This window comes from Camelus dromedarius, chromosome 29, assembly GCF_036321535.1.
Source record: "Camelus dromedarius isolate mCamDro1 chromosome 29, mCamDro1.pat, whole genome shotgun sequence".
Lineage (NCBI taxonomy): Eukaryota > Metazoa > Chordata > Mammalia > Artiodactyla > Camelidae > Camelus > Camelus dromedarius.
Window position 1 is genome coordinate 19481529 of NC_087464.1, and position 12974 is coordinate 19494502.

The following is a 12974-nucleotide window of genomic DNA, read 5'->3' on the forward strand; positions in this document are numbered from 1 at the left end:
CACTGGAAGAAAGTTAAAATATCAGAGACCTGTGCCCAAATCCCTTGTCTAGCTAATGATACAGACACACAGAAACATTGTGCACTCTGGTTTCCTGAAACTTGCTGAAAAAAATAAAAGCAGAATTCATTTCAAGCCACCTGCTGGATGAAAAATCCTACTTTATCACAGAGCCAGAGAGAGGAAAAAAAAGGGGTTAACACACCACTGAACATTTTAACAACTTCAGAGGATAGGATTTTGATTTCAAGTCAAAACCTTTAATAGAAATGTTAAGAGCAACTATCCCTTGGCTAAGAGAAAGGAAAGTTTCAAAATTAATTTGGTGACTAGCTAGTTAACTTCATCCAAGTAGATAGGGAAAGTGATTTTTTTTTTCTTTTCTGGCTTGCACTGTCCTGAAAATTGCTTCTGCAAGGGAAGAGTCCAAGCAACAACTGGCAATTCTTTTTTTCCTAATCAGACACCAAATTTGCAGGTTTCTGGTTCTGATTTTATTTTACTTTGTTCCTTTCAGTTTACTCTTTGTGATCTGCACAGGCTAAAGGAACCACTTCAGTATTATTTACATAAATCCGATAAATAAAAATAACTAAAAATAACTATCCATAAGCAGGACTGTCACTGGCACATGGGTTAGGTTTCCTCTCCTCAAATACCTCCTGAACTTGACCAATCCAGACTTAAACGAAGGGCAGGGGCAGAGGAATAAACATTAAAGGTCATTTTCATCTTTTAAAGGCTTCAAAAATTTAAATTCACCAGGACCTATGAGAAAAAAACAACTCCCTTGACCGTTTTTTAAAAAATGCATAGACCCTACCACTTTAAAACTTTTTCAAACTTCAAATTCAGAGAAGCTGAACAGCTGTACCACCCCACACAGGTTTAAAGAGGTTTTACAGGCTGAATACGATGTGCTTGTAATAAGTGTAATTATTCAAGTAAAAACAGCCACTATGACTTTCTCCTCTAACATATCACAGTGGAAAAATCTTTCTTTTCAGATTTGTGGGACTTGCAAAGGTTCAGGCACAACAAATCCCCAGAAAAATGTACACGGAGCAAATTTAAAGCATGTATGAGTTTTACCCACGTGGTTCTCTCAGGATGAGCACACAAATAAACCTGTTGTACTTTCAGTGGGAAAATGTTCAAAACTCAGTTAGCTATGTTCAGCAAAACTATACACCCCCTCCCCCAAGATTTTTTTTAATTGTCTACAGAAAAGACCAACTACCTCAAAATAACTCCGAATTTCATTTAACAAAACCTTCTTCCAACATAACAGTCAACGAAAGCGTATCTTAGATCAAGGTCACAAAAAGGAGCCCTTTGCCCGCAATCATGCTCTGGAAAGTTCTTAAACACACTTTCCAGAATACCTCTCCCTGTATTAAACAGTCTGGAACCCTCTACAGTATTTTTCTGAAATCACGAGCACCTGGATCTTGTCTGAATAGACCTGTCTACATACTCTCACTTGATACACAGTCCTTTTGCACGTCCATACACAGATCCTCTGACCTGGGAAGGCTGGCATTCCACACAGGTGTAGGAAGAGCCTTAATCTGAAAAAGACAGGCGGAATACAAATCAAACTTCTGTCAGCCTGAACCCTGCTCATTAGGACAGAAAGAGGCGTGGGGACAAAGGGAGCTCAATCACATTCCAGGAGACACTAGAGGCAAGACCAAAAACCCCCATTAACAGTCCAGTTTGCACTATACTTAATTCAACCACATTTGTGCCCCCTGCCTCTACAAGAGTGTTACACGCAGCTCTCCTTGAATTTTGGGCTGTTCAAAGAAGCAGCTCTTGAGGAAGAAGAAAGGGTTGAGGATTGGGTACCCACCTCACTGCTACGGCAGAACTTTCCAGGGTGCCTTTCCATAGATGACATGCAGCCTGCAACATCACAATTATTGAAAATCAACAATAATTGCCAAAAGCCATCTGAGAAACATAACATTTTAATAGATGAAATAAATACTCCAGTACATGCAAGGTAAAAACTTGACATTAGGGGGGAAAAAATCACTCTATAGTGTAAATTAAAAAATAAAACACACACTCACAGTAGCTTTTCCCCCCGTATGCAAATCACATGGCAATGTCATACTCTTTCCATACCAAATATACGCCTAATCCAACACGATTGCTTAAAAAAATAACAACATACAAAAAAGGTAGCTACATCCATGTCTAAGGAGTGAAAACTGAGGTAACCTTTCTTTTAATTAGGGGGTGGGGAGACCAAAAAAAGAAATGAACCCATGACCTCCTTCCTGCCCAATTAATAAAATTTAGTTGAGGAATTCCGGAAGAGGAGCTGGGGGAGGGGTTGGGGGTGATTCTGCAACCAGCAGATCACACATCTTCCATCTCCTGGTCCCTACTGTGTCTGCGCTGGTGGGTACCGGGGCCCTCGAGTGCGTGCGTAAATGGGAGGCATGGCCCTGCCTTCTGGAAGATTCCTCTCGAGCATTTAACATGGGGGGGGGCGGGAGGGGGTTGGGGGGAAGCTTCACCTTTGATTTCTTTGGTATAAATGGAGAGGGATAAAGAATAAGTATCTTCCTTTAGCCTGGGGTGGAAGAAAGGGATGGTGGGGCCGGGGGTTGCTAATTCACAGAATTGGAATTCACTGGCGGTAAAGTCCTGGGCGAAGACCTCTCCCTTAAAGCCTGAGATAGCAGGGTGCAGCCTTCAGACACGGCGCAGGCCGAGTTCCTTAGCCTCTCCCTGTGGTCCGACATCTTGGCGCCCCCGTCCGGGTGCTGCGCCAGATCCCTGAGGCACTGGGTCAGGAGCACGCAGGCCGACACCACGCTCATGGCGCCGCCCAGGATGGCGGTCTGCACCGCCTTGCCCTCGGCGCTCACGGCCGCCGCGCGACCCAGGAACTGCGGCTCGGTGGCGAAGCCCACCAGGGCGCTGACCGCCTGCACCAGCGGCCCGCTGAAGAGCGCGCAGCGGCTCCGCGCCAGCTCGCTGGGCGCCACCTTCACCTCGCGCACGCAGGCCAGCAGCGCCGACGCGCTCGTGCTCATGCACTTGACGCCCAGCTTGAACTGCTCGCGGGAAAAGCGGTCCCGGGACTTGTCGCTGGCCAGGGCGCACGCGTCTGTCAGGAACTTGAGGTTGCGCGACAGGCCCTGCGACACCTCCAGCAGCAGCTGCGGGGTCATGTCAGCCAGCGGGGTGGCGCGCAGCACGGCGCAGCCCTGCTCCACCTCGTGCCGGCAGCGCGTCACGCGGTAGCGGTCCACCAGGCCCGGCTGCGCGGGCTGCGCGCCCGGCGTGGCCACGGCCGCCAGATATGCCGCGTGGGCGGAGCACTCGGTCAGTGACACCACCAGATCGCCCAGCTCCACCAGGCTGTCCCCTGCCTCCCCGAAGCGGCCCATGTTGAGCTGGCTCTGCACGTCGTGGGTCAGGATGGAGAGCCCCTTGGTGCGTGCGATGATGGTGTCCCGGCACTGCTCGAAGGACTCGGCACCGGCACAAGAGGAGGCAGGGCCCTCGAAGAGCACGGGCCGCGCCTCGCTCGAGAGCAGCAGCAGATCGGCCACCAGCTGCATCTTGCCCTTGCAGTGGTCGCAGACGGACACCAGCCTCTTACGCGGCTGCGAGCAGGCCCCGCCGACGGCGCTCGCTGGAGCCGGAGAAGCCGCCTCGCCAGTGGGCTTCCCAGCGCTGCCGCTAGCCATCGCGCCCGGGGGGCACTGGCATGCCGCTGGGGAGTCCGCTACCACCGCCGCTGCCAATGCCGCCGCCCCCGCGGCCGTCGCGACTCAGCTGGCCAAGGCCGCGGTGCCTTCCCCGCACCATCATGCCATCCACCGCCGCGGGCAGAGGGCACTGGGCTGCGGCGGCCGGATCCCGGGCGGCGCGGAGCGGGCCCTGGGGCCAGAGAACACAGAAGTCTCTTCGGGGCGCGGGGAGGGGCTGCAGCGTTCGGCCTCTTGGAGGGCTTGCAGGAACCATGAACCGGGGCAAAGCAAACTCACAGACTGCTCTCCTCGTCGCCGGGCTGCCAGGAAAGTCCCTTCTGCTGGGCTGCCGCCGCCGCCGCCTTCCTGGGCATGGCCCGGCCCGACCGCCGGAGCTGGGAGGGCCGGAGAGGGAAGCTGGGAGTTGTCCTTCCTTCCTTCCTTTCTTTGAAATCAAAATCCTTTCCTCGGGGAGGAGCGCGGGCGGCGGCTCAGGAGGGCACTGCTGTCAGCCACCTCGGGCTCGGCGGCGCACGTGGGCTTCAGGCGTCCAGACCCCGCCAGGCGGCACTTCCCCGCGACGGTGGCCGGGACTGGCGCTGTAGGACGCGGGGCTGCCCTGGGCGCATCTCCTGCCTCCCGCTCTCGGGAAGCGGCGCCGGCGGCGGCGGCAGGGCCGAGGGTGTGGCCGGTGCTGGCGCGGCCGAGTCAGAGTCGGGCGGGAGCCTGCACTGATTGCGCACAGCGGCCGCCCCGCTCGCGCTCTCGCCCGCCTGCCACGCCCGGGCGTGCCGGGCGCCGCAGCTGCCCCTTCCCGCCTCGCCGGTTCACAGAGCGCGGCCCGGCGCCGAGGCGGCACGCCCTCCCGGACCGCGCGCCCCGCGGCCCGCCGCTGGCTGTCGGCGCGAGTCCATCCCCGTCGCCTCCTCGCCTCGGGCCCGCTGCGGCTGAGCTCTCCCGAGACCCCGGGCCCTGTGCATCGGACGCAGCCGCGCGCGTCTCCCAGGCGGCCCAGCCAACTCAGAAGGTCCCCGCGGCGCTGCGGCAACCCGCCCGGGCCCCGGCTCCTGCCATTTTTGTCAACCTCCAACTTCCGAGCGAGCCGGGAGAAACTGAAAGGAAGGGCGGGGGCCGAAAGGCAGAGGGGAAAACACCCGCTTCCTCTCCCCGCGCGGCTTCACCTCGGAGCGCGGCCGTGGGTGCGCCGCCGCCCGCTCGCCCGCCGGGGCTGCTGGAGGCTTCTCCTCTTCCCGTCCGCGCCTCGCCCCCGGGCTCGCCGCCGCCGCCTCGGCCCTAACCTCCCTGGAGCCTATAGAAATCTTTTGTGTGGCGTCACCGCCTTTCGTTTAAATCCCGCTTCCTCCTCTCGCCCTTCCTCCCGCCCCCTCCGCCGCTCCCGGATGCTTGCGCGATGCGCTGCTCCTCCCCCGGGAAGCTGGGTGGCTGCGATAGGACGCCCCCTCCCAACGCGGACGCCGCTGGCGCGGGGCCGGTGGTCCCCGGCTTCCCCGGTGGTCCCCCGCGGAGCGGCGAGGGGAGCAGGCCGGAGGGAGGCCCTCCCGGGCCGGGGGCTCGGCGCACACCCTTGGGAGACACGGGCGCAGCCGCCGGTTGGCCTTACGTAAGCTCTCAGCCAGACCAGGGGGCTCCACGCTTTCTCGCCGCCAAGGGAGCAAGTCTAAAAGGTGGCCTGTTTCTGAACTGAAGGGAGGAAGACACCCGATACCATTTCCTAGTGATTTGCTGGGGTCCAGTTAGCGCGTTTTGCGGGACACCGACCGGTCTCCTGAGCGCTCCCCCGCCCTTTGTTGTGTGATCCTCTCCCGCGGTGGGATTCTGAAGGAGCCGTGCGGGTTAAGGAAAGAGCACTGGAGATGGAGTGCGAAGAACGAGGCTAGGCGCTTGCCGCCCCCTCCCTTATATCGCTGGGGCGCGGGCTTTGAACCAGACTTCCTGGGGTCAGTCTTCCCCCAGCCATTTCAGTTGTGTGACCTTGTGCAAGTTCTCTCTCCAAGTATCCGTTTTCTCATTTCGAAATCAGACACTGTGCACTGACTGCCTGAGTACTTGGCTCATAAATGTAGCTGTTAGAATTATGAGCCTTCACCGGCAGTTTGCCCTCTCATAACTTATATGTCTTTGGTTATATGATGGAATAATAGTGGCCACGGTTAAATAAAAGAAACAGCCTTTGGAAGTAAACGTTATTATCCCCATTTTACAGATAAGGAAAATGATGCTCAGACGCCTTAAGTGCCTTCCTAAGGTCAAGAAGTTAGCAAATGCATGGGCGAGGACCCCACCATCACCTCTTTTTAATTTTACCCAGCCTTTACTCTTCAGGAAGTGGTTAAAGCGTCTGGACTAACTCCACCTCCTGAAGGGCCGGCCCCCACCTCTTAGTCCTGAAATAAGCCTTCTAGGTGCCCATCCCGAGCAGGGTGCGTTCACCAAACGGAAATGTTTGTTCCTCTGCCCCTTTCTAGGATCTGGTGTCACCTTTTTTCAGCCAGTTGTAAATGTCATTTGTAACTAGGACGACCTTGCAATGTATTGTCCAAACCGAAACAGCTTTGAGACTGAACTGTGAGACATGTCACTAAGAAATTAACCAGTAACCACAGATACAAACCTAAATGGATAGTCACTCTGCTTATAACTTCAAGTATCCTTAGATAACTTCTAAAATCTAAATGAACCCAGTTATTTTGCAAACCGAGGCCGATAAAACTGCTGGTTTTCTAAACAAGCAGCGATTCTGTAGGGTTAATCCCTTTTATTTTTCTGCAGGAGAAAAACAGTTGGATAAATCAGACTCTTTCCATGGTAACCCAGGAATAGCACCCTAGTCCTACTTAGCTCCAAAAACTTCAGAGAAAGAAGTCAGACCCTTCCTTACATTCCTAGTTTATTCATAAAACTGCTCTGGGATCAGATTTTTTTCTCAAAGCCACTTGGTGTCCCTAGGGTCCTATTTTCCTTTCCTTCTACATATGCAGTCTCTTTGTGTTGCTGGAAACCTTGTACTCCAACAATGAGATACGTTACACATAAAATGTCCCCCTATATTCAGTGAGGTTTGGGTTTAGCTTGAAAAATTTGATAGGATCAGTTACTTGGCCCACCCGCCTTCCCTGGCTTCATTTTTCAGATATGACAGCTCTTCCTAAATGAATCCTTCCAGGTACTAACCCCACCTTCCTCTAGGTCCTTAACTTCCTGCCATTATTCATTCCCTCTGCAAACACTGGGCACCTCCCATGTGCCAGACCCTGAGGGCTCTACCCCTTCTGAAGAGTAGAGTCCAGAGAGGGCAACAGAGAAAGCAAGTCATCACAACTTCACTACTGGTATAGGGAGAGCACAGAGTAAAGGAGCTAGAGCAGAAGCAGTAGGGCTCACCAGGTAGCCCAGTTACAATTAGGCAGGAGCATGTGATCAGTTCTGACCAATGAAATGTAAGTGGAGGTGATGTGGGTTACCTGGGACCGAGGCTATGCAAGGCCAGTCTGTACCTGTCCGCTCTTCCCCTGCCGTGACTGCTCTGGAAGCTGTGTTCTAGGTGGTGCAGCTAAAAGCTGACGGACCCTCCGGAAGCCTGGGAGACCATGGAGCCGACCCTCTGTTGACCTGTGTTGGATGTGTAATGTGAGCAAAAAGTAAACTCAGTGTGAAGCCACTGAGACCTGGGGGGTTTTGATGCTGTAGCATATTTTTGTCTAACTTGATTAATTAATAGAGGAAGGCTGTCTGCCCCAGAGTCACGGGAGTCTGGGCTTTTTCTTTAGAAAACTCCACCCATTACTCCTAATCCTCTTCTAAAACTAAAATATAATATGAACAAAAGGTACTGTGCAAAGTATTTTTTATCAAAATGGAAACTGAGTGAGAGAAGAAAGCTGAAAAAAATGTGGCTGAAGGATTGGCCAGGGAAGGTGAATGGAGCAGACAAGAGGAAGCTGAGGCAATGCCGAAAATGGCGTGGCCACTGGAGAATGTATTCTCGGTGCCTGGCTCAAGGCCGACACTTAGTAGACATTTAATAAATAAATGAATACACAAGATGCAAATAGAGAGCTGATTGAGGGCTAGGGAGGAAAGGTGGAAATGACTGAGTTTGGGGCAGGCCAGAAACATACTTTCCTTCCTTCTTTGCCTATATTAGAAGGTACAGCTACCACCTGGACTTCAGGCATATATAAGATCACAGTTTGAGAACTCTTTTTTTTTTTTTAATTGTGATAAAATAGTCATAACATAAAGTTTCCCATCTTGGCCATTTTTATGAACCTAACCCACAGTTCCATGGTGTTAAGAACATTCACACCATTGTGCAACCATCACCACCATCCATCTCCAGAAACCTTTCATCTTCTCAAATTGAAGTTCTGTACCCACTAACAATAACTCCTCATTCCCCAGCCCCTACAAACCACCATTCTATTTTCTCTCTCTATAAATTTGACGACTATGAGTTCCTTATATAAGTGGAATCATATATTTGTCTTTTTGTGTCTGGCTTATTTCAGTTAGAGTAACGTCTTCAAGGTTCATTGATATTATCACATGTCTCAGAATTTTCTTGTAAGACTGAATTGTATTCCACTGTATATGTATATAGCTGTGCTAGGTTTTGATATCCAACTTTGACACTATACTCCAGAGTTTATAGACCAACAACCAAGCTGTGTCTGGTCTACACTGCCACCTGGCGGTCAGTAAGGGGCATTCTTTGCCGTTATGTATCTTTCCTTCGCTGCAGTTTCCCTCTGTTTCGTTTGTTTGTTTGTTTGTTTGTTTGTTTGTTTTTGCCCTTACAAGTGGGCCAGTTCAGTCTCAGGCATTCTTTCCTACACATGATCAGACATCATCCTTTATTATCTTCCTTTCAGTATCTCTTCTAAAGGAGAGGAACTTGTATCTGGAAAACTTACCCCTGCCCCTCCTTTTGCCTGATTCACCCATCCCCACAGGTGATAAATGAGAGTCTGACATCCAGTGGACTGTGGTTCATTAGGGAGCAGGTCACTGTGTGACGGGTCACTCTCCTTACCCAGTGTATCCTCCTTCTCTGGTGTGTTTGGTTCCCAGCCAGTAAGAACACTTGGGCAGGATCTCACCCATCACTCTCATATCCCTGGCTCCCTCCGTGCTGTCTCCCCATTCACCTGAAGTTGAGTGTGTGAGGGAAGCCTGTGTGCAGGACCAGTCATACCTTGGGAGCCTTCAAGTTCCAAGGTCTGGGGGATCTGAAATTTTCTCCCATCCAGCTTACCAGGCAAACCTACATGGAGGTGAAAGTTACTTTCACAGATAAATTCTATACCCCATTTCCCTACTGGTTAGTGATCTGTGGGTGTATTTTCCATTTTCCAGAACTCTATAGGGGAGAAAAGGTGAGTGCTAAGATCCAGGCTCCCTGGACTCCTAACAGTAAAATTTTTTGATATATCTCATGGTACCTAGCGCATAATTAGTCAGTACAGATTGACTAGCTTTTTTGCTCCTTCACATGAAGCCTCCCTGACTTTCAGACAGACATGGGCATTTCTGCCCCCTTGCACCTGCTATGCTATGTGCCCGGCTTCAGCGTGGCCATTAGCCTGCTGTATTTGTAACTGCTGGCATAACTCCCTCCCCACCACCCTGTCATCTTTTTAAAGACAAGGACTTGATCTGTTCATCTCTTCCCTACAGCCAGTCCATTGCATGGTCGTCAATAAGTGTGGAAGTAATAAATTAATGAATTAATTCATTTGCAATTCTCTGCAAGAAAGGCATCCTTTCACTGAACCCAAATCCTGCTACCCACAGCTCTTACTCAGCAATGGACAGAAGTCATGGACATTCCTGAACCCACAGCAGGGACACGGCCTGTGTGTGGTCATGATCAACAGCTAACAGCTCCAAGATTGAGGGCTGGGCCTTTGTTTAGCAAGTGTGCTCACCCCGTTTCTCTGACAGCTTGTTTTGGAGAGTCCAGGAAGCTAATTCTCTGGAAACAGAGATTCTGAGTTTTCAAAACATGATTGCATATATCTGAGCTGCAGAGTACAGGTGATGTTTCAGATAACACATTAAAATCCTACCTTTTCCTCTTAGGAGATGAATTCAGGTGTCTTCCCTAAATTTTCAAGGCAACTGCAGTTTTCTAGATCATTTGAATTAAGTGTATTATCCTGAGAATTTCTGTTGAAATTAGTCTCTTTTCCCCTTTTATCTTGGTGGAGAGAGCATTATCAGTCAATATTTTGGGAGCATCAGTGCCTTTATGTGCATCCTCCACCCCTTTTGAAATACAACCAATTTTAAATCCCACTGTTTAGAGATAGCCACGAGATACATATTTGCAGCTGTTTTCCCATGCAGACATACACATATCTATATAATTTTTTAAACTGAAGAATAGTCAGTTACAATGTATTAATTTCTGGTGTACAGCATAATGTCCCAGTCATGCATACACATACATATATTCATTCTATATCATTTCAATACCATGTTACATTTCACCACTTAATACTATAAAATGACTATCTTTAATATCAACAGATACACATCTATGATAGCATATTTGTTTTGCATTGCATGAGGGGATTACAGTTTACAATCTGCAAATGTAGACTTTATAGCCTGTGAGGGTTGAACAGTAAGGGTGGTCCCTGTTCTCCCCTCTTATAGAGGGTATTACGTAGGATTGTTACAGTGGGTAAATGAAATACAGGTACAGCATTCAGAAGACTGCCTGCCACACGCTAAGTGCTCTGTATTAGCATTTCTGTTATTTTCATTGTCAACTTCCTTAGTGTCATTCTTGGAGGTAGAATTGCTAATTGGGAGATTATGCACACTTTTTTAGAGTTTTGATACATTTCACCTAATTTTCATATAGAAAAACTCCATCCCATAAGTGAATGGGAAGGCTTATTTCCTTGCCAACAATGGACATCCTCTTTATTCTGGCCCAACTGATGGGTAAAAAATTATATCTTTGTTTGAATTTGCACTTCTTTGATATGCGGTGAGGTTCTGCACTTTTTAAAAAATTGAAGTGTAGTTGATTTACAATGTTGTTAATTTCTGGTGTACAGCATAGTGGTTCATTTATACACATATATGTTCCTTTTCACATTCTTTTTTGTTATAGGCCATTACAAGGTATTGAATATAGTTCCCTGTGCTGTACAGTAGGACTTTGTTGTTTATCTATTTTGTAGATAGCAGTTAGTATCTACAAATCTCGAACTCCAAATTTATCCCTCTCCACCTCTTTTCCCCTCTGGTAACTATAAGTTTGTTTTTTATGTCTGTGAGTCTGTCTCTGTCTGCACTTTTTTTTCATATATAAATTGGTTTATTTATTTTGGAAAAATAAAAATATTGTTCAGGTCCTTCCCCATTTTCATTCAGGGCTTTCATCTTTTTCTTACTGATTTGTAGGATATTTTTGTCTCTGCCATGTGGGAGTTTTCCTCCCAATTTACTGTTTATCTTTTAACTTTTTTTTCATGGTGTTTAGCAAACATAAGTTTTGATTGTAATATTTAATAATATGCATCCTGCTCTCCTGTTCACCAGTAATGATGATGACCAGGAATGGACACCCACCCCGGCCTGGGCCGGCCTGGGACAATCACATTCTCTCCTGGAAATCTGAAATTGTAGTCAAAAGGTAATCAATTAGTCACTACATGTGAGTAAATATAAAACCCAGGAGATATGTAGTAACTCTTCTTGCATTGGGTTAAAAAGCACAAAAGTAAAGAATGGTTAAAAAAAAAAGGGGGGGGTAAATAGTCACAGCCTCCCCTGTCTCCCAACTCAGCCCCAACCCCAGGACCTTCTTCCCATGATTCCCCATGATTCTGTCTTTAAAGGGTTAATGTTTGGCCCACCAGAGCCTCCAGAATCATGCTGTGCCTTTCAGGTCATAGGCATCAGTTCTGATTAATTGGTAACTGTGCCATTCTGTTTTTTCAGCATTTTGAATAGCACCCCTGCTTAACTACAAGTATTGCTAGAAACTCACTGCATGCTTCAGTTGAGGCTTCCCTCCTCTGTTGTGGCAGGACACAGGCCAGAAGCAGCCCAGGCTAGGTCACCGGTTAGATCGGAGATTCACCTTTACCATCTGTGGTCACTGAGCCACTTAGTGGTACGGTTAGTATTAAACCCCAGGGCAATGAGAGGCTGGCCAGACCACGCAGTCTCTTTCACTTCTGCCCCTTCCTTTCCTGCCCTACTACACGCCTTCAGACCTGGTTCCCCTTATCCCATCCCCTCTGAGCATTCCTGCCTCCAGACTCCTTTTCAATGGGTCTTCCATCTGGCTCCCTGTTTGACTATCCTGAGTGCCTGGATGATTAACCCAGATGGTGCTATGCTGGAGGAAAGACTCACCACGTCATCCAGTAGACCTGGGCTCAGACTCCTGCCTGCCACTTTGCTAGCTGTGTGACCTCAGACAAATTATGCAATTCTAAAACCAGGGTTTCCTCTTATTTAAAACAGGGATATTATTATCATCATATCTTCCCTTCAGTTCCTGACCTCCTGCCATCTGCATTATACTTCCTGTGTCTTGTTTATCTCCTCTGCTAGTCTGCAAGCTCTTCAGTGCAGGGACCTTGGTATAGCAATCTATACCAATCAACCAGTGCCCCATCTGGTTCCTGGTTGACAGTAGACCCTCGGTAAATACATTCTCACAGAGTTGAACTGAATCAAGTTCCAAAAAGCAAACTGGTAAAAATGCAGTTAATCCAGATGTTTTCACGTCAGTGGATCATAAATGGAGCTGATCTCCTCAGATGAAAGTAGCCCTGGAATTTTCTTTGCACCATCCCAATAATTTCTGTAAAGCAGTAAATGACTTTTTTCCCCCCTGTATCACTAGATACTGTGGACCAGGAATCTCAGCACTTTTGCACCTTAACTTGGCAGCTGGCAGAATGAATTACCAGGGTGACCCCTCCCAGCAGAGCACATGATCCACCACAGCTGTGCATGTTTTTTAGCATGACTGCACCAGGACAGGGCTCTGAGCCACTGGGTGGAGCAGTGTGCTCTGGGGAGAAAGCTTATGACATTTCCCTTATGATTTCAGAAAAGAAAGGAAAAGAAAAAACTACTTTTTTTTTCTTATGAATTATTTCTGCTCCATGTCAGTAGGAAATGGCATAGCATGTATACCTATAAATGCAGGCACGAATATGGCCAGTCTCAGCCACCCGACAGCGGGAGAGTTTTAAGCTTCGG

General features: G+C 48.9%; 1 protein-coding gene across 1 annotated transcript; it reads right to left on the minus strand.

Moving 5' to 3' along the window:
• Positions 1-471: 471 nt before the first annotated feature.
• TLNRD1 (talin rod domain containing 1) lies at positions 472-4900 on the minus strand. The gene is made up of 3 exons (XM_064480644.1): positions 2532-4900; positions 1856-1908; positions 472-1571 (listed from the first exon to the last, which is right to left on the minus strand). The coding sequence occupies exon 1, from the start codon at positions 3711-3713 to the stop codon at positions 2625-2627; it is 1089 nt and encodes a 362-aa protein (XP_064336714.1). The 5' UTR covers positions 3714-4900; the 3' UTR covers positions 472-1571; positions 1856-1908; positions 2532-2624.
• Between the last annotated feature and the right edge of the window lie 8074 nt (positions 4901-12974).

Coding starts and splice junctions, on each gene's coding strand:
- TLNRD1 (XM_064480644.1), bottom strand. CDS start 3,713: ATGGCTAGCGGCAGCGCTGGGAAGCCCACTGGCGAGGCGGCTTCTCCG.